The sequence below is a fragment of the Vicugna pacos genome, chromosome 13 (genome assembly GCF_048564905.1).
Source record: "Vicugna pacos chromosome 13, VicPac4, whole genome shotgun sequence".
NCBI lineage: Eukaryota > Metazoa > Chordata > Mammalia > Artiodactyla > Camelidae > Vicugna > Vicugna pacos.
Genome location: NC_132999.1, coordinates 21036730 through 21061237, shown reverse-complemented (window position 1 = coordinate 21061237; position 24508 = coordinate 21036730). Strand labels below are relative to the sequence as shown.

The following is a 24508-nucleotide window of genomic DNA, read 5'->3' as shown; positions in this document are numbered from 1 at the left end:
TTGAAACTTATTCAAACCCAACCTCCCTTGCTCCCCAGTCGCTATTCTATGAATATACTGAACATAATTTAGGATTATTTTTATAAATGTCAACATTATGACATGAAGATGGAACTAAAAATGGTGTACTACTTACAATTTAAAAGACATTGGACCTTATTTTCATAAATGTTTCACTTTTGCTTTCTTTTTTCCCATTTATTTACATGACTTTATGAGGTATAAACATTTGATTTCCTTTTAAAAATATTAAGAAGTAAATCATCCTTCTTCTGGGTGTTTCTGATCCTCCAAAAAATCATTATCATCTCCATTATTTTTATGTTCTTTGGCTTGTTTGCATCGTTTAAAGCCTGATTTGTGATTTTCATATTGCTGACTTAATGAACTGTAGGTTTTTTGGTAACATTTTGTTTATGGTAGTTAGTCTCCAAAGACAATCCTCAGTGAATCGTATTTTGTGTTGTCTCTTTTCTCATTGAATCTAGGCTGGCCTATGCCTCACATCAACCAATAGAATAAGATAGAAATGAGGCTATGTCAATTCCAGGCCTAGCCATTAAGAAACAACTTTTACTTGCTTTGTGCATATAAATCATTGCTCATGTGAAATGTGGACCCTTGCAGAGCCTCAGGCTCTGCCCAGTCAGATTTACAGCTTTTCTTGAGGAAGGACTGGTGACTGGTAAGAGAGGGTAGGAAGAGGATAAAGCATAGGGAGAAAGAGAGAGGATCCTTCTTAAAAGAATTTTGTTGTTTGTTTTTTGAGGTTTTTATGAAGTTCTTAGAATTTGATTTGGAAATACTGCCTTTTAGAGGGAGGGGATTGTTACTGACTTAGGGATTAGAATCATTCTAGTATAGCACTAATAATATTCCTTAAAGACAATGTCTATAAAGCATCTAGCTTATTTCCTAGTATATAATATGTGGTCAATAAATACTAATTTCCAGTTGGAGTTCAGAGAAGAGAATCCGAGTTATGTGGGAAGAGTCAAAAATTGCTTATAAGTGCATGTTGGAGCCAGAAGAAGAAGAGGCCAAATTTAGATGGGCTGGTATTGGGGACGATATTGTCATGGAATAGGATGAGCCAAAAAGTAAAGCCCACTTTGAGTGTAGGTGGAAAATAGTGGAAAAGATGACTATGAAGGTAATTTGTATCATATTGTTGGAAGTCCTTAGTGTCACTGAGACGTTCATTATAAATCTGTTAAATAATGTCATTGAGGATGGTTTTTGAGCAGACAAGTTACCTAATCAGAGCTGAGCCACAGGGAGATTAATTTGGCAGGGGTATGTGGCATATGCTGAAGTGGAGAAAGATTGATGACTTAGAAGCCGTTTTGGAGAGATTTGCAGTAATCCAAGTGAAGCTTAATGAAAGCCCAATTAGCATATTTAACTTCCCTTCTTTCTTTTTTACCACTAAACTCAGATACTTGCATCATCTTTATTATAGTTTCATGTTTTAATTTACTTGTTCTTTATATTTATTTATATTACAGTACTTTGGGGAGCACTTTCCTAAAAATCACTCATTGTAAATTTTGTAACAGGTCTCTGTTAAATATAACAGGTCAGTCTGGTAAGACTAGACCTAAGTCTCTTGACTCCCACTTTCAGATTCTTTCTATTTATAGGTTCTTGCATTTCAGGAGCAGCTTTTAAGCCTACCATTAGCACACGGGAATTTCATATACTTGGGAATATTCAGGACTGTAATGGGCAAGTGCTTTTCGTAGGAAATTGAGAACTACTAATGGCATCATAAAAAAACCAAAAGAATAATGCCTTTAGGTATAGAGAGTTCAGTAGGAAGAAAATTGGAAGAATTAGAGTTTGCAACTAAAAGGTGAGGATTGGGGATTGGGAGGTGGAAAATTGAGAGGAAGATGTCTGAAAGCTTTATGCGTCACTTTCAGAAATACTCATTTGGCTGAAACCATGGGGTTAAAACAAATTTCCCTAGGAAACTTCAGGCATCCACTTTTATCATAAGCACTAGCGTGCTGTGTCATCTTGCCCCTAAATTACTGGAATATTCAAATACTTTAAACCTTTTAATTATCTAAGATAGAAGGAAATACAATAAATTGGTAACATTTGTTGCCTTTGGGAAAAGAGGTTGATGTCAGAGAAACGGAGTAGAATTTGTATCTTTTAATTTTTATACCATAAGAATGCTGTGACCCCTGTTTGAAAATAAATTAGAACTGAAATTTTTCCTCTGTCTTGTTCTTTAAGTGGGTAGATTGTGGTTAAAGTGCTTTATTTGAAAGTACCATCAGTGGCCTGTATTTTCAGTTCATTATCAAAATATTTTTGCTACTCTTGTAAAAAATGCACATCTGTAATTGAGAATTGGTGATTTGAAATGAAAGACTTTTAGTCTGCAGTTCTTTAATTGCAAAACTCTTTATTTCTTTTTCTCATTTAGGTTGGGTATTAAAAACAAAGACATATTTTAGTAGAAATTCCCCTGTATTATTGCTTGGAAAATGTTATCATTTTAAATATGAAGGTAAGTGCTAAGTTTGTAATCCATTTGAAAATCTTTGCAGAAATTCACTGTGTAATTGTTTTCAGTATTTTATTCCCAGGTTAACCTACTTTTGGCATATTTCTTTTTATTTCTTATTTCCAGTTATTTTTATTGTAGTAAAATACACGTAACAAAAAGTTTACCATCTTAATCATTTTTTTAAGTGTACAGTTCAGTGGTTTTAAATGCATTCATAATGTTGTGCTACCATCAACACCATTCATTTCCAGAACTCTTCATCTGGTAAAGCTGAAATTCTGTACCTATTAAATAATAACTCCTCATTCCTCCCTTCCTTCCCCTGCCATTCTACTTTTTATGCCTGTGTTTTGGCATATTCCTTTTAAGAACCTGTATTTTATGTAACACATAAAATAACTGCCATATGGTTTGGGTTTCTTGTGAACTCCTTGAGAATAAAGATCATACCATCATGCACCATTTGTTGTATCCCTCATAATTTTGAACTTACAGTATGAGTGCTAAGTAAATATTATTTGAATTGATCTCTTAATATTCTTTATCAAGTTCTCTAATGATACTTTTAAAGATTATGATAATAATTGTCACCCTAGTTAACTATAAATGGTAAATTTTCCAATTCTTAAGGATGCTACAAGTTTCTGAAGTTATTTACTGTAGTTGATGTTTCTGAATTTTCACATATACTTATGCTTTCAATAATTATCATATATTTTAATAATGTATGCCACTTATTGAGTGCCTACTGTGTGTCAATTATTGTGCTAAAGTCTTTGGGAAATGTCTTTAATTCTCACAACAAACCTACAAGGTAAATTTAAGTATCCTTATCTTATACATTTGAAAGCAAGAGTTTGGAGAAGTTAAATAATTTGTCCAAAAGCACACAGGTATTAAATGACAGAGCTGAAATTTTAAACCAAAATCATGTTTCATTTTAATACTGGCATTCTTTATACTGTATGTCTTTGCTTGCTTTTTATGTATGAGTGTGTGTGTTTTGTGTGTGTGTGTGTGTGTGTGTGAGAGAGAGAGAGAGAGAGAGAGGGAGAGAAGAGAGAGAGGAGTGGGAGAGGGAGAGAATGTATGTGACAGTATGTGCTTATCAAGGCTTTTATTCATTTTCAGTGGATCTTTTTTTGGTATGTCACTTGTCAGCAATCCCAATTGTCTAAAACCTAAATGGTTTGTAATAATAATAGCTAAAATTTATTGGGTATTTATAATGTGCCAGGCAGTATTTTAAGTAATTTACATGTATTAACTCATTGAGTCCTCACAGCATTCTTGGAAGATGAGTAGGAAGTTGATGGATAAAAACGGGATGCATCTTAGGTAAACAGAATGGCATGATGAAAGCAATGATGCTGAGATATTAGAGAGTGTATTTATGAAACAGAGATGTCCAGTGTAACTATGGTAAGAGAGAATTATGAAAAGGATCAAATTATGAAGGAGCATCTTGGTTGCTGTACTAAAGAGTTAGTTAGGTCCTTTGTTTACTGGCAAACGAAATTATGGGCTTTGGGGTCATACATGTGTGGGTTTGAATTTTGGCTCCTTTTGCTTATTGGTTGTTATTTTAGGCAAATTATTTAGTATCCCTAAATATTAATGATACCTATTTCATAGGCATTTAGTGATGTGTCTAGTACATGTAAGCATTCTGAATGATACAATTATTCATGATAAAAGGAGTGTGAGAAAAAATTGTTAGAATTCCTTTTAAGGATAGTTTTTTTTTTTTTGGAAGAAATACTTTGAGCAGGTCCTTGTAGTGAACTTTTGGGGGTCCTCAATTCAAGAGATGAAAAGTAAACGATATGGGAGATATGAATGAGACAAATAGAAGACTATTTGGTTTTGGACTAGGAGTGGGGATATAGGAAAGAAGAAGGGGGTAGACAGGAGAGAAAGCCAGAAAGGAGGTGAGATTCTGCATATTGATTGAGAAGTTTCCTTGTTTACATGCCTTCATCTTCAGTAAAGTCAAGTGAGCTCATGAAATGCTTGATGTAAAATAAGAGAAGTTCTTTTGGAAAGTGGATGGATTTGCTATCAAGAATGAAAAGGCACCTTAAATCACTGCAGGAGCTAGAAGCAGGGTCAGGAGACCAAGAGAGTTTAAGCTATATAGAGTTAACAGAAATCTTGGGGGCTACCTTTGGAATTCTATGTGTGTCACACAATTTTTGGTTCAAGCAAGTTTTCTCAGTTTTCAGAGATAGGTGGTGGGGTACCCAGCTTCTTAACTACAGTGATTATTATCTTAGATTTTTAAGCAACAAAATGCCAGATTTCATTTGATTATATTCAGTGATCATGTATTGAGAACTTGCTGGCTAGGACACTGATCTTGCCCAGAAGGAGCACATGATAATCATAACTAAATATATGCTTTTGAAAAATAACTGATAGCAGTGTAGAAGAATGATTGGAAGTCAGTTGTCAGGCAAGATACCAGGACTCTGATATAGGGCAGTGGAAATGGAAAGGAGAGGATAGATTTGAGATATTATTTTAAGGTAGACTCAGTAACATCTGACAAATGATTGGATTTGAGGTCATGAGAGACAGAGGAGATAAAGAAGACTTAAAGGCTACTATCTTAGATGATAGGTGATGTTAGTAACTAAATGTGGTATACTAGAGGAAGCATGGATTTTGTGGGGACGTGGTATTTGAAGTAGGCTGTTCAGAAATAATCTGATGAAGTAGGAGGTTTGGCATTGATTTGTTAGTTACTTTCAAAAACGTAGCATTTGAGACTAATGGATAAGGTCACGTTGATGGAAAGTATAGGTAGAGAATATTCATCTTTAAGGATATACTCATGAAGAAGAATCAGTGGATGGAACTGAGAAGGAGTAGGCAGTACATAGGACAAAGCCCACAATAGTATATTATCATAGAGACTGAGAAAAGAGATTTTCAGGAAGAAAGTTTTGGACAAAGTGCTTAATGCTCAAAAGAGGTTAAACAGGAAATAACCTGAGTAGAGGCTGTAGGATTGTCAATGAGAAATTGCTGGTGACTTTTGAGAGACTTTCTCTGAGGTGGTAAGGATAGAAAAGTAGAAGTAGTAAAATTAAAAGCAACTAACTACATTTACAGAATGTGGCCCTTTGTTTTGCATCAAAGCCACATTGTATTGTTTTAAAGATTTAGTGGTTACAATATTGAAAACTTACGGTGTAAAACAAAAACCCCCGTATACAGGAAAAACATTGATGAATTTGACCAAATAAAATGAAAATATCTGTATCACAAAACACATTATGAACAATTATAAACATAAACAATTTAAAAGCAAGCTAGAGAGAGAAGATATTTGCACACACTCTATCAATCTTTTTCTCTCTGTATAGGTATATATGTGTTTGTGTGTGTCTGTGTGTGTATATGTCAAAGATCTATCTATCCATCATCTCTCTATCTATATCTTAGACAAAGGATTAGTCACCAAAATTACATTTTTTATAAATTAATATTAAAAACATGCACAACCCAAGAAAAAATGAGCCAAGAAAATGAACAGGTGCTTTTTAAGTAGAAACTTGAATGGTCAGTCAGACATAAGAAAATGCTCACCCTAGTTACAGAGTGAGTGCAGATTAAAATGAGGTAATATTTCTTAGTCATCAGATTTGCAAAAATTTAAAGGTTTCGTGATATCAAATGCTAGAAAGGGTGTGAAGTAGGAGGAGCTCAGACACTGCTCATGGGAGGTAAATTGTTACAACCTCTTCATGAAGTTGGAGAGTACTTAGAAAAATTGAAAATACACACAAGTTAGGACCCAGGAATTCTACTTTTAAGTATTTACCGTAGAGACATTCTCTGTATGTGTGGAGAACACTTGTACAAGGATGTTTATTGTAGCTTTGTTGAAATAACAAAAAAATTAGTAACGATTTAGGTATTTGTTAGTACTGGATTAGATGAATAAGGTTATTCATTCATTCTAAAAACATTTACTGAGAACCTGTTATGTGCCAGGTAGTGGGGTTACTGCTCAAAGAATGGCAGACACAGTACTTACACTTAAGGAGCTTACAGTCCAGTACATGAGAGACATTAAGTAATTATAAAAATTATTATCCCATTATGATATTTGTGATGAAACAGAAGTATAGGCTATTATGCACAGAGACAAATTAGAAAGGATGCTATTGGATGCAAATAAGCAGGAAGAACACTTCAAATAGCTGAAAACACAATAGAAGGGCTTATCATTCACAAGCAGAAAGCCTGACCTAGAGATGGCTCATGGTTGCTTGATCAGGGCCTCTGTGGCATCATCAAGGACTCGTGTTCGGTTCATCTCCTCACTCTGCTAACCTCAGCTTATTGGCCTTATCTTCACCTACCTCTCCTCGTAGTAGCAAATGTCTATCTCAGAACCAGGATAAGAGGTATGAAGGTTATGACAGAATCCACTGGAAGCAGGACTTTTTCTTCTTTGTTTTATTTCTTTATTATAAATATTAAATTTATTTAATAGAAATATTACTTTATTTTGATACTTTTATTTTCTCATATATTTACAATTTTGAAATTATGAATTATTCATACATAGAGAAGACAAAAACTTTGTTTACCTTGTTTATATACTTTCAAGAATAGTAATAAAACTTTATTAGGCAAGAGAAATATAAAATTATGAATAATTTTTAATCTCTGTATGCTTCTATATTGCAGCCCTCCTCATGCCAAAACACCCCACTATCCTGAAGTGGTAGGATTTAATGTTTCCTGATTTTGTCTTTTTTGAAAATGGAATCAAACTATGTTTCCATGACTTGCTTATGGCTTTCAAAGTTGTATTATTAAGATTTGTCCATGTTGTTATGTATAGTTCTAGATTTTTTACTGCTGCATAATATTCCACTGTATGAGTTACCACAAATTATTCAGTCTGCTATTGTTAGACATTTGTTTTCCTTCATCTTTGCCATTATAAGCAGTATATAATAGTATATTCCTCTATTTTTATATGACTATAGTCTCAGAATTTTTTGAAATATGACATTTACTGTTCACTAAAAATATTTAAATGCAGAATGAAGGGAATTAGTCATTAGCCTGAAGAATATCACATTTCTGTTCTTATTCATTTTTTAGATTCTCTTTTCTAATGAGTTTAACCCCAAACTATCTTCTTACATCTTTCTAGAAATTGTTTTGGTATCCTCAGAGAGGGAGGCCCTTGTACTTAAAAGCACACAAATTTAAGTGAGTCAAGTATAATTTTTAAGCAGGAAGAATAACAGTAAATAAGATCAAATATGCATTTGAAAATAGATTCAAATATGCGTTTTGAAGATAAGAGGAGTCACAATAAACAGTTAAAGTAAAAGAATTGGAGTATTTGTTCAAAAGAACAAAGGGGATTGTGACATGGAGGGAATAACATATTAAGGATTTTTTGTTGTTGTTAATGAAGTTTTGTAAGTTTTGAAATACATAACATAAAGATCTGTTGATTATGGGGGCTAATTTCCTTCATTTTTTACCCCTTTTGTGGGTATACAAACCCATAATATGTAAAGATTTCTATTTTTTAAAACATGTGTATACTTATTTTATCCCATGTCTGATAAGTACAGTAGCTGTACTCTTACAGGGTTTGTTTTGCAATTTGTTTTACTTCTGATTATTTCTCACATTAGCTTGTTTAATTGTGATTTTTGATAGAGATAATCAGCCTTGACTGAACCCTCAGTATTACACAGTTCTCTTCTATTTCCTTTATCAGCCTTCTTTCTCATTGTTTGTAATGGTTCTTTCAGGCATTTCTTTCAGGCATTCCCATTCTTCATAAATGTCTTATCAGAAGTCTCTCCCAGCATAGAAAACAAGATCAAAGCAAAACAAAATTTAAAAACCCATTCTCCTTTGGTTCCATATATCTTACATTCACCCCGACAAATCTGTGTTAGGCCCTGAAGATTCAGAGGTGCAGAAGAGAAACATATTTCTTCTACTCTAGTGTACTTCAAGTCTGGAGGGGAGGCAGATGTAAGTTAAAAAAAAATCATTCTAGATAAAATTGATGAAAATCATGGAAAGGAATGTCAGTCAAAGAGTGGATTAGCAGGGGCAGTGTTATAGTGGAAAGTCAACAGGACAACAAAGTTCATTTCTTACTAGCAGTTTTCCATAAAATTTAGAGTAAATATTAAGAGGAGACTAGATGTTAAGGGGATAAGGAATTAATCACTTTGTCAAGGTAGGAGATTAGAAAACAGTGTGTGTGGCAAGCCACAAGATGAGGTGTGAGAGTTATGCACTATTATATCAAATTTCAAATTTAAACATCTGTAAAGTGGAAATTTTGGACCTATTTGTAGTCCATACTCAATTTCCATTCATTTTTATTTGTAATTGAATTCAAAGTCTACTACTGAGAGAAATTCATTGATAACAGGAGGCTTGACTTGCGTTTTTAAAATTATCATTGCAACTATATACTACAACTTAGCTCCATTAAGATGAATATTATGAATTTTGGGGGATTGTAATTTTTTCAGAATGAGCTTGGAGAGGGATAGGTGCAGGAAGGATGAAGAATAAAGGCATGATAAAACTGCTCTAATATCCTGCAGAAGGGCATTAGAAATTGAATTCCTTGGAATTGAGAGTTATAGGGAGATTTATCTTCCTACCCATTCACCCACTCAAACCAGTCAACATTTATTAGGATCTGTTTGTGCTAGGCACTGTGCTGCACGCTGAGGTTGGAGAAATGACTAAGACTTTCTCTCTGGAAGTGATCAAGAAATGTTAGTTTACTTTGAGCACAGTGTTTTGTAAAGTATTGGGCAGATAGTGACCATTGTTTTCACATAGAAATTGTATTAAAGATAATTTGGAAAAGCACTTAAAAATGATATATATGGGTGCAACAATTTAAAAAATATGTATTTCAACATAAAAGAATAACAATATATTTAAGAATTTCATATTCTTACTCTAGCTTGTTAGTTTGATTTTATAATTTGAGTATAAATATTCATGACAGTAAATACAACGTGCACATTTCATTTGATTTTAAAAACTAGTTTATGTGTTACATTTTTACGTATTGACAAATTATGATATTTTATTTGCAAATCTCATTTTAAAGAGTACCAATATCTGTATCTTGAGTGAAATGAGGCAAAAAAAATTTTTATATTATCCCCTCATAAAAGAGTTGATTATATTTGGAATAAAGGATATTATCATTAACAGTGTTATTGGTAACACCTTATATTAGTGCTAGAGTGTACAAAACATTCAGCATTCATTCTCATTTGATTTTCACAACAATCTGAATAGGCAGAATTAAAGATTTATCTTCATTTAAATAAAAAAAAGGTTAAACAGACTTGCAGACATAGAGAACAAACTTGTGGTTACTGGGGGGGAAGGGGGACGTGGAGGGACAAATTGGGAGTTGGGGATTTGCAGATACTAACTACTATATGTAAAATAGATAAACAGCACAGGAAACTATATTCAATACCTTGTAATAGCCTATAATGAAAAAAGAATATGAAAAGGAGATATGTATAACTGAATCACTATGCTGTACACCAGAAATTAACACAACATTGTAAACTGACTGTATTTCAACAACAACAAAAAAAGGGTTGGAAATATTGTGACATACTCCATGTGAACAGCAATGGGAATATAATACCATTATTGACATTGCTTTGCATGTATTTAGACTAGTTTATATTTTTATTTTGTAGATGAAAATAAACTGTTACCTGCAAGATCAGGATGTACTATAGAAGATCATGTAATTGCGGGAAATGTAGAAGAATTTCGTAAAGATTTCATTTCAAGAATATGGCTTACCTACAGGGAAGAATTTCCTCAAATAGAAGGCTCAGCTTTGACAACAGACTGTGGTTGGGGCTGTACTTTAAGAACTGGCCAGATGTTGTTGGCTCAAGGACTCATACTACACTTTCTTGGGAGAGGTAAATCAAATACCTGTTGGGGGGGGTGCTATTGTTTTTTACATTTGAACTTCAGCTTGCGAACTGAATAAAATTCTCTGAGGTTAATTTCTTGATTCTCTGATATCTTCTAAAGAACTAATCTAGCATATAACATCTTTATTGAACTGGGACAGTATGACTTAGACTTTCATGATTCACCCTTCAAAAATACAGGTTAAACATACCTATTATTCTTGGCTACCACTATGAATTAATTGAGTTCAGTTTTTAGTAGTCTTTGAATTTTGTTGTTATTATTTGATTCTTTTCGATTGAACTCACTGGATTATTTCCAGTTCAGTAAATTCTGGGCAGGTCAAAAGCAGTGACTTTGAGCAGATAATTATTGAGCAGCTAATATTTTTACATTATTTAAATCTTAAGAAATTTTGCACTGGTTTCTTTATGTTTCTCTCTACATATCAGTAATGATGTAAAATTATTTTTATCTTTATAAATATGATTATAATCAGTTAAATTGATTAGGTATTTTCTTGATAAGATCTTCATGCTTTTTAGACTCAAAAATGTCTTTGATAACCTAAGTTATAAATATCTATTTTTTTAATGTGTCACCTTTTTCATCATTTCTATTAGTTCATTCTTATATAATGTGTCAATTTATAGGAGGATTTTAGTTTACCATTTTAGACCATCATATCTGGTTATTAGTAAATATCTTTTTATTTTTTTGAGTATTAGACAATTTCCCTGTGATGCATGGCAGATATTTAGTAACCTTTCTGCAGGGATTATTGATGAGATCATTTAGAGGGAATACGTATTCAAGAGTGGTGTGGATGATGCAAGGAAAAAGAATTTTTAAACTTTTTCTAGGATGATTTATTTGTAGTTTCATGCAATCATAGGCAAGAATTGGAATATTTTTCATAGTCCTGACTAGAGATCTGAATCTATGACTCATTTTGTTAACTTAAAATTGCATGTGTTTGGGCACTGTCTTGTTATTGAAAACAGTGTGGTAGTGGATATAGTTGATTTTTTTTTTTGAATCTTTGATCTCTGATAACTTCATTTATTAATTTTTTGTTTACTAGAGAATTGATCTTGCTCTCTATACAATAATTAAGTTATTTTGAAAGGATTATATGAGAAAAAAAAAGCATTGAAAAGATATATAAAATTTCCATGGTCAAACTTCTATTTTAACATATAACCAAACCAGAACCCACTTTCTGAAAGTATTCTCTTATGAATACTATGAATGTTAGTGGATATGTTTATTGTGCCTTTGGGTGGTCAGGACTGGACGTCTGGTGAGCAGTACTGGTAATGGAATACAACTCAACACTGTCAAAGGAAAGAAAACCGTATTCCAGAATTGTACACTTATTTGTACTTGAGTTTACTGTTTTTTCTCTTTTTTTCTTTCATTTTGGTAGTTTTTTCCAGATTATATGTAATATATTCCCATTAAAACATTTTTAGAAACTACAGGAAAGTCCAGAGAATAGTATTACCACTCAGAAGTAAACATCACTCGAGATACTGGCATGTTTTCTCTGCTCGTACCTTTGTTTTATTAAAGCAGCTTCACTGAGATATAATCTACATTCCATAAATTCACTCATTAAAAGTGAACAACAATTCAGCGGTTTTAGTATATTTACAGAGTTCTGCAACTATCACCATAATCTAATTTTAGGACATCTTCATCATCCCCCACAGAAACCTCACCCCATCAGTAGTCACTCCCAATGCCCTTCCTTCTCCATATGCAATCATTAATCTACTTTCTGTCTTTATAAATTTGCCCATTTCTAACTTTGCTATTTTAGTTTAGTAACTCATATGACTTTAAATGCTACATACTTATTTTAGTAGAATTGTTAAAGTCTAAATGTTTAAAAGATCTGAACACCTTGCTTTGGAACTACTATAGCTTGGACCTGGCCTGATGCTTTGAACATTGAAAATTCAGACTCTGAATCATGGACTTCCAACACTGTTAAAAAATTTACTGCATCATTTGAAGCATCGCTTTCAGGGGAAAGAGAACTCAAAACCCCAACAATGTGTCTGAAGGAAACAATCGGGAGATATTCCGATGATCGTGAAATGAAAAATGAAATTTATCACAGGAAAATCATCTCTTGGTTTGGTGATTCCCCCTTGGCTCTCTTTGGTTTACATCAACTAATAGAATATGGGAAGAAGTCTGGGAAAAAAGCTGGAGATTGGTATGGACCAGCTGTGGTTGCTCACATTTTAAGGTAAAATTGCTTTAAAATCTTTCATTTTATGACAGAGGCCCTCAGGCTCAGAGATACTGGTTTTTGCAGTGCATATATATTATTGCAATTTTTAAAGTCTACCTGTATGAGAATGTTCATAAAGGAGATTTCATTTGCTATTAGGGAAAAAACAAGACATAGTAAGACTGTAGTTACATTCCTTTAATTTATCTACTGACAAATTTTTCTTCTTTTCTCATAGGTATAGATATCCAAGTCTCTTTCTAACCAGGTTTTCATAAGACTACCTTACCGAAATATTCTGAAAACCAACAACTCTCTCCACCTTGGAACATGCATAACATTTCATATATATATATATATATATATTTTTTTTTTTGGTAGTGTAACCTGGGGGCTGTAATGTACTGAATAATGTAATGAAATGTCAAGAGCCAAAATTGATGTTTTCAAGCATTTCTTTGCACATATCAAATTCTTGTGAATTGTAAATGTATGGCACTATTAATATAATTATATCACAGTAAAAGTAAAGGGTCTGTGATATTCAAAGTAGTCGGAAAAAGTCAAAAGTCAGATGTCATTATACCTCAGCTTTTTATGTGCAATTTTTTTGGATACTATTTTTTTAATTATCTTTTTTGTGTGTCTCATTATTATAAACTGAATCGTTAATATGCCATCCAAGTATAGCATGTTGTAGTAAATTTAGTCCACTTAGAATCATATATAAAATTGAAATTATTACAGTTTTTTGGCATATTAACAGGCTTTTGTATTTTATAGGCCAGATGCTTACAACTGAAAAAGTATTTCCCTAATATTATTAAATGGATTGTTAATAATATCAATTCCAGCTTGGTATGACATTTCTAAGAATATAATCATAAAAGCATAGTTTTACTCTTCAAGATATTATGTTCTATACCCCAGGGGTTGGAACACTTTTTCTGTAAAAGACCTGATGGTAAATAGTTTAGGTTTTGCAGACTATATAAGGGCTCTACCACTCATTTTTCTTTTCTTTTTTTGTTTTATAATACTTGAAAACTGTAAAAACCATTCTTAACTTGCAGGCTGTATAATAACAGGCCACAGGTCATATTTGGCCTGTGGGCCATAGTTTGCCCATCCTTCTTCTACTAACACATACAAACATGCGTGAAAGGCATTTTAAGTTAAAAAATTATAAAGATACAGTTAAATAAAAGTATTTTTCTACAATTTGTATAATTTCTTTTTACAGATAATTGTTGTGATTTTTTTTTTCACATCATGTGAGCCATTGGGAACATTATACTCACTTGGAAATGTTTTTCAATTTGCAGTTTTCTTATGGAATTCTAAGACTTGAAAGTAGGAAATTTATTTGTTCAAGTAATATAGGTTTTTGAATGAAGGGAAAAAAAATCATGCTATTGTTTAAAGAAAAGAAAAATATTCTCATGAGTGTGACCAGAGGATAGTCATACTTTCCTAGTCAGTGATGTAAGTTAATGTGAAGCAAACCTTGAAACATATTGTAAAACCACTGGTTAGAAAACATTTAATATAGCCAAGTGAGTTAGAGACAAATTCCTTTTTGAGGGGGTCGAGGCAGGGTTCACACATTTATTCCCAAGAATTTTTTTATGTTTTCTGTAACTTATGTTTTAATGTTCTTTGAGTAATTTAGTGTAATATTCTACTTTGAAAAATGTGACCTGATTTTTGATACCATTCAGATGATAGTTTTGAGAGCAGACACTGTAGGTTAAATAGGAAAGTCAAGAAAATGATGGCTTTCTTTCCCCTTAAATTTAATCTTTAATTAACTGGAAATGTTAGTTAGGATTTTAAAGGATGATGCTTGTTATTTTCTTAGAAAAGCAGTTGAAGAAGCAAGACACCCTGATTTACAAGGAATAACTATTTATGTTGCGCAGGATTGTACAGGTGAGGAATGTGTTATATGATTCTGCTTTTTGTCTGTTTATTTGGTCAGACCTTTTTTAAAATTTAGATATGATTGATATATAACATTATATTAGTTTCAGATGTACAACATAGTGCTTCAGCTTTGTATAATTGCAAAATAATCACCACGATGTCTGCTTAGCATACGTCACCATACATAAGTACAAGAATTTTTTTCTTGTGATGAAAACTTTCACACAGACAATACAGTAGTACTATCTATAGTCCCTAGCCCCATGCTGTACATTACATCCTCATGCTGTTTATTTTATAGCTAGGAATTGTACCATTTAACCCCCTTCACCCATTTAATTCCCCCACCCAACTTCTGCCAACCATCAATCTATTCTCTGTATCTATGAGCTTGTTTTGTTTATTCATTTTGTTTTGCTTTTTAGATTACACATATAGGTGAGATCATATGGTATTTGTCTTTCTTTGACTTATTTCACATGGCATAAATCTCTTAAGGACCATCCATATTATCACAAATGGCAAGATTTCATTCTCTTTTATGACTAAATAATATTCCACTGATATATATGTACGATGTTTTCTTTATTCACAATCCATCGATAGACACTTAGATTGTTTCCAAAATGTCCCTTCAGATCTTCTGCCCATTTTTAATTGGAGTATTTGGTTTTTTTTATGTTGAGTTGTATGAGTCCTTTATATATTTTGGATATTAACCCCTTATCAGATATATGATTTGCAAATATTTTCTTCTATTTGGTAGGTTACTTTTTTTGTTGATGGTTTCCTTTGCTGTACAGAAACATTTTAGTTTGTTGTAGTCCCATTTATTTATTTTTGCTTTTGTTGCTTTGTGGTGTCAAATTTAAAAAATCATCACCAAGAGCAATGTCAAGGAGCTTTCTACCTGTTCTTCTAGTAGTTTATGGTTTCAGTTCTTTTATTCAAATCTTTGATCCATTTTGAGTTAATTTTTGTATATGGCATAAGATAGGGGTCCAGTTTTATTCTTTATGTGTAGCTGCCCAGTTTTCCCAGCACCATTCATTTATAGTTAGACTTTTCATATGTATTTAGCTTATCCCAGTTATACTGTAAATTTTTATGAAGGTAGGAACCATGTTTTACACATTTTCCTTCCTTCATGGCACCCTTTGTAGGCACTTATTAAATATTTCTTGGTTGAATATATACTATGAATTATTAGTTGCAATATTAAGTTTGTAAAGAAAATTTCAGTATTTAAAATGACTACTTAAAAAAATGATAGATGGGTAAATTTAACATAGGTATATGCTTGGGCTGCACTTCTGCCAAGTACCATCTCATTGGTGGATGTGTTTCAAGGAAGGAGAATTCTGTTTGATATGATTCTCACTAGTACTTAAGTAAATCATCTGATAATGATGTGGCTTTTGTCCAGAATTTTGCTTTATTTTATTGTTTTAGGTATTGCATTTAATGATAAGTATCTATAGTAATTTTGAAACTCTGCTGGGGATAAAATAGAGACCTTAATTTCCTGATAAAATAAAAGTACCTTCAAAATAAGGCACCTCATGTTGTTAAATTTATTTTTTACCAAAATGCTATTAACAGGATAAAATATATTGATGTTTTGGGGAAGTTAAGTATACTTCAATTATGTTTAATAAAAGGGGATTTACAAAATGCTTGAGGTTATCTTGGTAACTGACTAGTGTTTGTAGTGGGGAAATAATGGTTACCAAATACACGTGCATTTGTTTGGCCTTTTGTTAAGGTTAATTGGATTATAGTCACGTGAACATGAGAGTTTAAGTTTTCAGATGAGTATATGAACTTTGCAGGTACTGTATTTGTTTTTCAGGTAGGAAATCTTGCAAATAAAATGTGCAGTGTTGAGTTCTAATTAAGCCAAAGGATGTGCTTTAACAATTAATCATTAATAAATTTATGAATTTGCCTTTTGTGCTTTTATTGATATCAGTCAGCCTTGGTTGTGTTACATATTGTTAATGAAAGAACACAATATTACTCAATTTCTAAGTGGTTTATGTAACTTGAAGTAGATCTTAAGATTTTTAACATTGGTATTTAAACTTCTAAAAGGAGAGTTTATATTGGTGTAGTGTATTTTGATAGATTGTGGGGTTAGATTCTTTCTTGTGCTCTATTTTCTCTCCAATAGTGGTATCATCTCCACATGCATACTCATTCATTCTTGACTCTTCTTGATGCTTATATCTAGTTAGTCAACCGAAACTTAGTAAATTATACCTTAAAAAAATGCTTCTGAAATCTCTTCTCTCTTCTTCACTCTCATTGGTTTAAATCATACCTCTACCTTGGACTTTAATTTGAATTCCCTTTCTTTCTTTTCTCTTTCTGATTCATCTGATCAAAAGAAATTGATCATGTCCCCTAATTTAAAAACCTATGACTTCTCATTAAGTCTAGTCTCAAGTATTGTAACATATAAAGCATATGAAGTCCTTTATCATTTGTCCTGACCTACATTTCCAGCATCACCTCCCAACACTGTCTTCCATGTTGATACGCCAAAGTATCGTCAAACTTCAAGCCATTCCTTGGACATATTACTATCTTTTTCCCATGTCTTTGCACATATTATTGCCTCTGCTTAGACTGCCCCCTTATTATTAAAATGCCTTTTGTTGACTCTTACTCATTCTTTAGCAACTCACTCAGAGGTTACACCTTTGGTGAAGCCTTTCCCAATTCCTATCAGGTAGAATTAGTTTATTATTTTGTGGTTGGTAACATTTTGGAAATACCTCCATTAAATATGACACTTGTAATTCACTTGTATTATCACCTGTGCTTATCTGTATCTTCCTGTAGACCAATGACTGTTAAGGTAGCAGGTGTAGGGGAAAGGTATCAGAATCACTTGATTGGGAATCACTGCTGTAGTGAGCCTGTGTTATGGAACTGGGCTTTTTCATAGCCCTTACATACGTTGGAAGTGGAGGAAGAACACAAAAAAGATTGAGCCAGGCACTGTGAAATCAGGATCTTATTTGCTATTATACTTCCCTGGCATAGAAGACTTCAATAAATAGTTGGCCCTCAATAAGTGTGTGTTGACTGAAGCTGAAGGGTGAGGCATTTAATAAGGAAGAAATGGTTGTGTATACTAGTGGAAGTATTATTACTTTGCCTTACTTGTTTCTGAAGGAAGTAGACTTCTGAGGGGAAAGCCCATTTGATTGGAGTGTGTATTCATTCAGAAAAGTCAGAGATAGGAATGGTCATGAGTGTGCTACCTTGGAAAAATGAGAGAATTTAGAGGTTTATAATTAGAGGCTATTACTGAGTAGTTTGGCAAAAGTAAGATGATAGAATTGAAACATGGAAAAAACTATTGTGGCAATTTTGTAGCTTTGTTTTAGACTGACTGTGGGAGGTAGGGAAGCTGGTGAACAGGAGAATTTGATAGCTCATCATCTAAATTTGGAATTTAAAGGGAAGAACTGGGACAGAAGTGGTAGAATTTATCAGCTAACTGGAATAGTAAAAGAGTTTGCTGACAGGGACTGTGGGTGTAAAGTAAGTTTTGAATAAAGCTTTTTTGTTGAACAAGACAAAATAAAGTTTTGTCTATATTTGCTTCCACCAAATCCACCCATTTTCTCTTGAATTACTCCCTTAGGTTGTCACGCTCATCACTCTGCCAAAACTGCTCTTGTCAGTAACCTAATCTTGCTAAATCCCGTGGGTCACTTCTCAGCCTTTACATCACACAGTCTGTCTGCAGCATTTGACGCTGTTCACTGCTTCCTCCTCCTTTTAACGTTTTGTATACTTAAGTTTCCAGAACATCATGCTTCAGGTTTTCCTTCCACCGTGAGTCCACTCCTTCATAGCCTCCTTTGCTGGTTCTTCCTCATTTTCCTGATCTCTGAAGTTGTTGGTGTGTTGTGCTCAGTCTTTAGATCTCATCTCTTTTTCTGTGTACACACATTTGGATTTACCCATCTCATGGCTTTACAGTCCCATCTGTATATTGCCAAATCCCAAATTGATAGGTCCATCCTGGACCTGTCGCCAAATACAGGCTTTTGTCCTTAACTGTCTACTTGTCTTCCCTGCTTGCATGTCTGATCGATATCTCAGACTTAGCATGTCTGAAACTGAATTCCCAATCCTCCTTTCTATATTTTCCCTTCCTACACTCTTTGTTTTTGTAAATGGCAGGTCACTTACTGTTTGCTTATACCAAAACCACTCAAATCATCCATGACTCCTTTTTTTCTCTCACATCTTGTGTTTAATGTATTAGGGAGTTCTTCATCTTCAACTTACCACTTTTCATCACCTCCGCATGATCTTCCCATGACCGTTCCCTATCTTGACAATTACTGCCTTTGTTCAGGCTACCATTATCTCTTGCTGGATTCCTGCAGTGGCTTTCTAACTTCTCTGTGCTTAAACTTTTGCCCTCTGCAGTCTATTCTGAACACAGAAACCAGACAGGTAAAGTGTAGAGTCCTGAAAATCTCTTCATTGGCTTCCTATCTCAAAGTTAAAACTGAAGTCTTTACAGTGGCCTTTAAGAGCTCCCACAGTGTGTCTTCATTCTCTCCCAATCTGTATCTTTATCTCCTAACCTCATTTCCCACCACTGTGCCCCTTGCTCACTTCCTGCAGAGGCACTGGCCTCTTGTTCCTGGAACAAGCTGGCTCTGTTTCTGCCTTAAGGCATTTGCACTTGCTGATCTTTCTGTCTAGAATGCTCTTCCGCCAGGTATCTGCATTTCTTGGTTTCTTACTTTAAGTCTTGACTTCCTTACTATCTTATTTTAAATTGCCCCCTTCTCAACATTTCCTGTCCATCTTTCTCCCTTTTTTTCTTCAAAGCATCCATCGCCATCAGACATAGCTTATATTTTACTTATTTATTGTCTATTTCCCTGTGTTAGAGGGTGTGCTCTTTGAGGGAAGGGATTTTTCTCTGTTTTGCTCACTGTTGAAGCCCCAGTGCCATTTGGTAGCTACTTGAATGCATATGCATATGGAATGCATATGGTAGCTATTGAATGCATAAATGAGGTAAGTATTTTTTTTTGCTCATTGAGACCTTGTTAGTGATGTCAGAAATAAGATGACTGGCCAGTGGCGGTGGAGGGGTGGGGAGATTAGGGTACAGATGCTTCTGAAAACAATTTTTGTAAAATTTAATACATATTCATTGTGTTTTTCTCAGTTTACAGTTCTGATGTAATTGATAAACAGTGTGCTTCCCTGGCCTCTGATAATACAGATGACAAAGCTGTTATTATTCTAGTTCCTGTTAGACTTGGTGGAGAAAGGACCAATGCCGACTACTTAGAGTTTGTAAAGGTATGAAATCAGAGCTAAAAAAATTTTAAGGCAATGCCAGGTAATACGAAAAACAGTTTGCAGTCTTTTTTCTATTAAGTGGATAGTGATGATTTTATAGTTGTAGACTGTAAAGTTTGACATTAGAGATTTTAAATTTCAGTATTATAAGATCAGATGTGATTTGAAGAGTAAGATGTTCTATGACAAAATAAAAAGCCTTTTAATCTTTGCAGCTAATCGGGGGATACAGTGCAGCTATAATCACAATCTGTAATATGTCTACAGTTCCCGTTATCCTTATTTGTGATTTATAAAAGTATGTACCTTTGTTAATTCATAAAACCCTCATTAAACTATGTCTAGGTAATTATTGAAGTGAAATGAGTTTTTTATTTCTGCTGCATTGTCTCCTATTTTGTTTCCTCTGCTGCCATAAGGGTCATAAGTAGGTAGAATACTTGTTTATAGACAGAAATGATGAAGATAGTATGAGGGGAAGTTCCAACTTTATTTTTTTCATATTAACCAGTTAAAAAATCTGTTCTATTTTAGAACAAAACCTGTGTAATTATGTAATCTTGTTGTCAAAAAACTTTTACATTTGAAACACTTCGTTTCTGGTTAAGAGTGTAATATTTGTATTATTTTCATAGTTTTAATCAAATCAAGTCCAGAGACGGAATTTCTCTTTGAATGGAGTGTTACAGCATATAGTAAATCTTGAAATAAAGTCTAGGTTTGTTCCTCATGTGAAGCATTAATCCTATATTGTGGTCCCTATGTATGTAGGTAGAACATATATCCTCACTCCAGATTGTAATGATTCTAAAAATCTAGAGCAGTTATTTTCAATATGTGGTATATGGAAGTCTTCCAGCTGATATATTGGCTTTTCCTAATAGTTACTAAGATTTTACAGGCATACTTGGTACTAATAAATATCAGTACTATACCAATGACATAGGAATTCCCTAGGTAAAAGTGGGGTTTTGATTTCTAAATTTCGACTCTTTTATAGACTTATTAGTGGAAGGTGAGAAGTTATGAACCATTTCATCTAGTGACCCCACTGAGGGTTCTGAGACTTCTGGCATGTTGTCATGTGTCTGTTGGTTGTAACCTAATCACGGATTCCCTCTGCCTTCTCTACTACCATGCTGAGATCAGAAGCTTGGGACTGACTCTTTTGCCAAACCCCTATTCCTGGTGAAATGAGCTGCAGACGACTTTGAGGCATGTTTCATCTGGTGAGGGCTTTGCTATTTAGTGGTATTGATAGTAGTTATCAATGGCAGGACTGCTTAATGCTCTTGAGTGATTCGTTGGAATCTGAATTATAGTGAAACAAACTACTGCTAACTGTTAAGGTGAGCCTTAGTACCTAGCATATAGGAGTTGCTCAACAAAATTCAACTCCATATTTGTGTAACACTTTCAATACAGATTTATCTCATTTTGCCCTCACAATAGCTGGGAACTGGATTGTCTTTATAAAACAGAAATAACAGAAATTAAGTGATATATTCAAGTTTAAATAGCAAACTGGCGACAGCGACCAGAACTTTCATTGTTTCTCATATTTTCCCCTAAAATATGGACTTTATAAAATGTAACATTTCTTTGAGCTTCTAATAATCTAATTTATGCTGTAGCCCACTTTTAGAGTATTGACTATGGAGACATTTAAAATTTTCCATTATCATGAACAATGTCTGAAATGGCTGAGTAAAGTGGTTTTATGTTAGGTGCTATGCTTGGTCAGAGGGTTGGGTCGAAAGCCAAAATGCGAGCATGTAAAGAGTTATTCATTTAGAAGTGAAAAAATAGTGTCTCTGGTAGCCCTGAAAGAAGAATAATCTTCCTCTATTTCCTCTTCCATTTCCATTTACTTTTCTTCTCCTCCTTCTCCTGTCTCCCTACCTCGTTCCCTTCCACCTCCATCACCATCCCAGCCCCTCCCCTCCCACCTCTCTCCCCATTCTTCTTCCTCTTCCTTCTTTGTCAGCAGATTGTACATAATATTCTCTAAGTTTCACCATTCAGTTCTTTTTTTTTTTAAATTTATTAATCAAGGTAATTCCACAGTATTTCAGAGATGGTACCATCCTCTGCTACATGCTGTAAGGAGAAAGAAATCTGGTGTGGTGCTTTATCAGCCCTTTGCACAGGAAGTTTATTCATTTATTTATTATTTTTTTTTAAAGGGGGCCTGGAATGAGGAAAATCCAATATATTCTCTTTCTTCAGCAAGACAAATTAGGACTTTCCTTTTTGACTGATTACTTCAGTCTTATTTATTGCTTCATGGATACAGCTCAATCAATTCTCACCACTAGATAACTGTGAAAGAGCTTTTTTAGGAACTGAAAACTGTTTCAAGTTTCCAAAGATATAGCTTCTTATGTGTAATGGCATTTTAGCTCTTAATCTGCTTCTAAGTGTTTATTGCTAAATCTGCTCTATTCTGTTGCAAAGGAAATATAGATGTCAGGAACCAAAGTCTTTCTTCCGTTCCCTGAAATCATTATTTTTCTGAGGAGGGTCAGTGATGATTCTTGCCATGTACTTTTTTCTTTTTTTTCTTCTTGGCTGTGAGGAACTTAGAACTTTCACTTCCTCATGGGTCTCTACATCAGAAACATTGTATTTTAGCTGATCAGGTTTTCTCAGATTAAAGTAAGGCACTGTAATTGTGTTAGGGATTTTCATTTAGGGAGAAGGCGATAGAACAATAGAACTGTTAATGGAATGGTAACAATAGAATAATTATTATTATTATCAAGGTTTTTGCTATAATTTTATCTTTATTTTTTCTCTTAGCTCTAAAATTTTAACTTAATATGCCTTCTGTTTTATTTAGTTTTTTGTTTTTTTTTCAGTTGCAGTTCTCCTTTCCAAAAAAACCTCTATGGTGTTTTCACAAGACTGAAAATATACAAGATTGTTCTATTAGAGGGTTATTTATAGTAGTGAGAACCTGGAAATAACTTAAATATTTGTAATGGAGACTGTAAAGCATATTTTGTTATTTTCATAAAAGAGTATTTTACAGCCATTAAGTATGATAATGTAGATCTATATTTATTGGCAGGAAAAGATGTTTATGAGGTAACAAGTGACAACATTTGCAACAGCATATGTTGTATGATGCCATATATATAAAATTGTATTTGTAAATCTATATCTGAGTATATGTACTATAGACAGATGTCAAGAAGGTATTCCCCTAAATGTTAGTAACAATGAACTCATGAGTTTTGGGGTTTGGGGGAATTTTTTCTTCTTGATTTATTTCCTGTGTGTGTTTTTTCAGTAACCACATTATTTTTAAGAAAGTAATTAAGTTTAAATAAAACTCTGGTTTGTTTACTTGCTAAAGGAAAAAAAAGCATTTGTTCATATGTTCTTTATTTTTATATGTTCTAGATTTTGAAACATCCTCTCATTTAAGAGAAGGAAAGCTTAACTGTTGTTTGATACTTTTGGGGTTTTATAACATATACTTTATCATTATTAGTGTTTTCTAACATAATATGTGCTAAAATTAATGCAAGAACTACTGACAGGATAATAATTGTTTCCACTGAGCATGTTTTTAATTGACTCCACTCCATGGATATGTTTTTAAAAAAAGTATTAAATTGTTTGGTCCAGCTTAAATATAATTCTGCTTAGAATAGATGCTGAGGGAAATAATAAATGATTTACTGAGGTTATCACTGATATTTTATGATTGCTAAAATAAATTGGCTTTAAATACAATAATAATGATTATTTTTCTTGGATTAAATTGTTTTTGTTAGTCTTTATATTTATTCCAAATGAAGTTGCATAAAAATTTTGTCAGGTGAATGCCATTGATTAAAAATGGTTTTTAGTTTGGGATTCTAAGACTCAGGGTTCAATGAAAACAGTAACAATGTCTAATAATTATTTCTAGCATTTAAAAAAGCCTTATGAAAATATTACGTTGACCCCAGCAAGGCTGTACTAGCCAACTGAAAGGCCAAATATTTTATCTTTGGCAGGAATTTTATTGGCTTTCTGTAATTACATTGTTTACCTCTGTATCTGGCACACAGTAGTTGTTTAATGTTGTTGAGTGACATGCTAATCAGAAGATTTAATTTAGTCGTGTTAATGTTGAGTGATTTAAAGAAAATGGAAGATAGTTTGGTAGACAAAAGAATTTCAGAACATGGGGGCAAATGTAATAAAAATAAAACCGGTGGTGAAAAATTTGGGAACTGCTACTATTAGTAATACAAAATTGGTTGTTTTGAATAATTACCATTTGTCTCTTGGCTCTAAATCTGAATTAATTTCTTTTGGCAGGGTATTTTAAGCCTTGAATATTGCGTAGGTATTATTGGTGGCAAGCCTAAACAGTCATATTACTTTGCCGGATTTCAAGGTTAGTGACTTAGTAAAATATATTTCTTCACTGTTTTCTTTTAAAAGTCGGAAATTTAATATAGGATCATCTAGAAACAGGATGATTAACAGAG

At 33.3% G+C, this 24508-nt stretch overlaps 1 protein-coding gene across 3 annotated transcripts in view; it reads left to right on the top strand.

Moving 5' to 3' along the window:
• The window catches only part of ATG4C (autophagy related 4C cysteine peptidase), a 69636-nt gene that overhangs the window by 25681 nt on the left and 19447 nt on the right, over nucleotides 1-24508 (top strand). For 2 of the 3 annotated variants that reach the window (XM_015240203.3, XM_006205392.4), the window contains exons 3-8: nucleotides 2441-2524; nucleotides 10270-10503; nucleotides 12428-12758; nucleotides 14605-14675; nucleotides 19882-20018; nucleotides 24336-24414. In XM_015240203.3, coding sequence (XP_015095689.1) covers nucleotides 2441-2524; nucleotides 10270-10503; nucleotides 12428-12758; nucleotides 14605-14675; nucleotides 19882-20018; nucleotides 24336-24414 — 936 coding nt within the window. The remainder of the gene's footprint in view (nucleotides 1-2440; nucleotides 2525-10269; nucleotides 10504-12427; nucleotides 12759-14604; nucleotides 14676-19881; nucleotides 20019-24335; nucleotides 24415-24508) is intronic. The other variant, XM_031684358.2, reaches the window with a different exon arrangement.